This window comes from Penaeus monodon, chromosome 22, assembly GCF_015228065.2.
Source record: "Penaeus monodon isolate SGIC_2016 chromosome 22, NSTDA_Pmon_1, whole genome shotgun sequence".
In the NCBI taxonomy this organism is placed as follows: domain Eukaryota; kingdom Metazoa; phylum Arthropoda; class Malacostraca; order Decapoda; family Penaeidae; genus Penaeus; species Penaeus monodon.
The window spans coordinates 8,198,505-8,198,851 of record NC_051407.1 but is presented as its reverse complement, the minus strand read 5'-3'; the positions used below and the strand labels follow the sequence as shown (position 1 = coordinate 8,198,851).

General features: G+C 35.2%; 1 protein-coding gene across 1 annotated transcript in view; it reads left to right on the top strand.

Annotated features, from left to right (window-relative positions):
- Nucleotides 1-263: 263 nt before the first annotated feature.
- Nucleotides 264-347, top strand: part of LOC119587551 (glycine-rich cell wall structural protein 1-like) — a 1,324-nt gene continuing 1,240 nt past the window's right edge. The window contains exon 1 of the mRNA XM_037936273.1: nt 264-275. Coding sequence (XP_037792201.1) covers nt 264-275 — 12 coding nt within the window. The remainder of the gene's footprint in view (nt 276-347) is intronic.

The window sequence follows — 347 nt, the reverse complement described above, 5'->3', positions numbered from 1 at the left end:
ATTTATTTATTCATATGCACATAAAGCATGTTAGTGTTTAGATTAGTGTTTTATTTTCTAATTTATATTAACTTTAGCACTGAGGTTGCAAATCGGGAAATCGGTGGTATAAAGTTGCCTCTGGAAAAATAGAAAAGATAAAATGACGTGTAAAAAAACTTTAGTAAGTACGGAGGGAGGGGTGGCCATGAGTGTAAGAGGGCGAGAGAATGTATATAAATATATAAGGCGACGTTCAACTTCATGAGCAAACGTCTTCAACGATGAAGCTCTTGGTGAGTTGTACTTTCCAATCGGACAACGAGATTTGAGAGATGCACAAGATGTAATTTTTATACTTGATATGC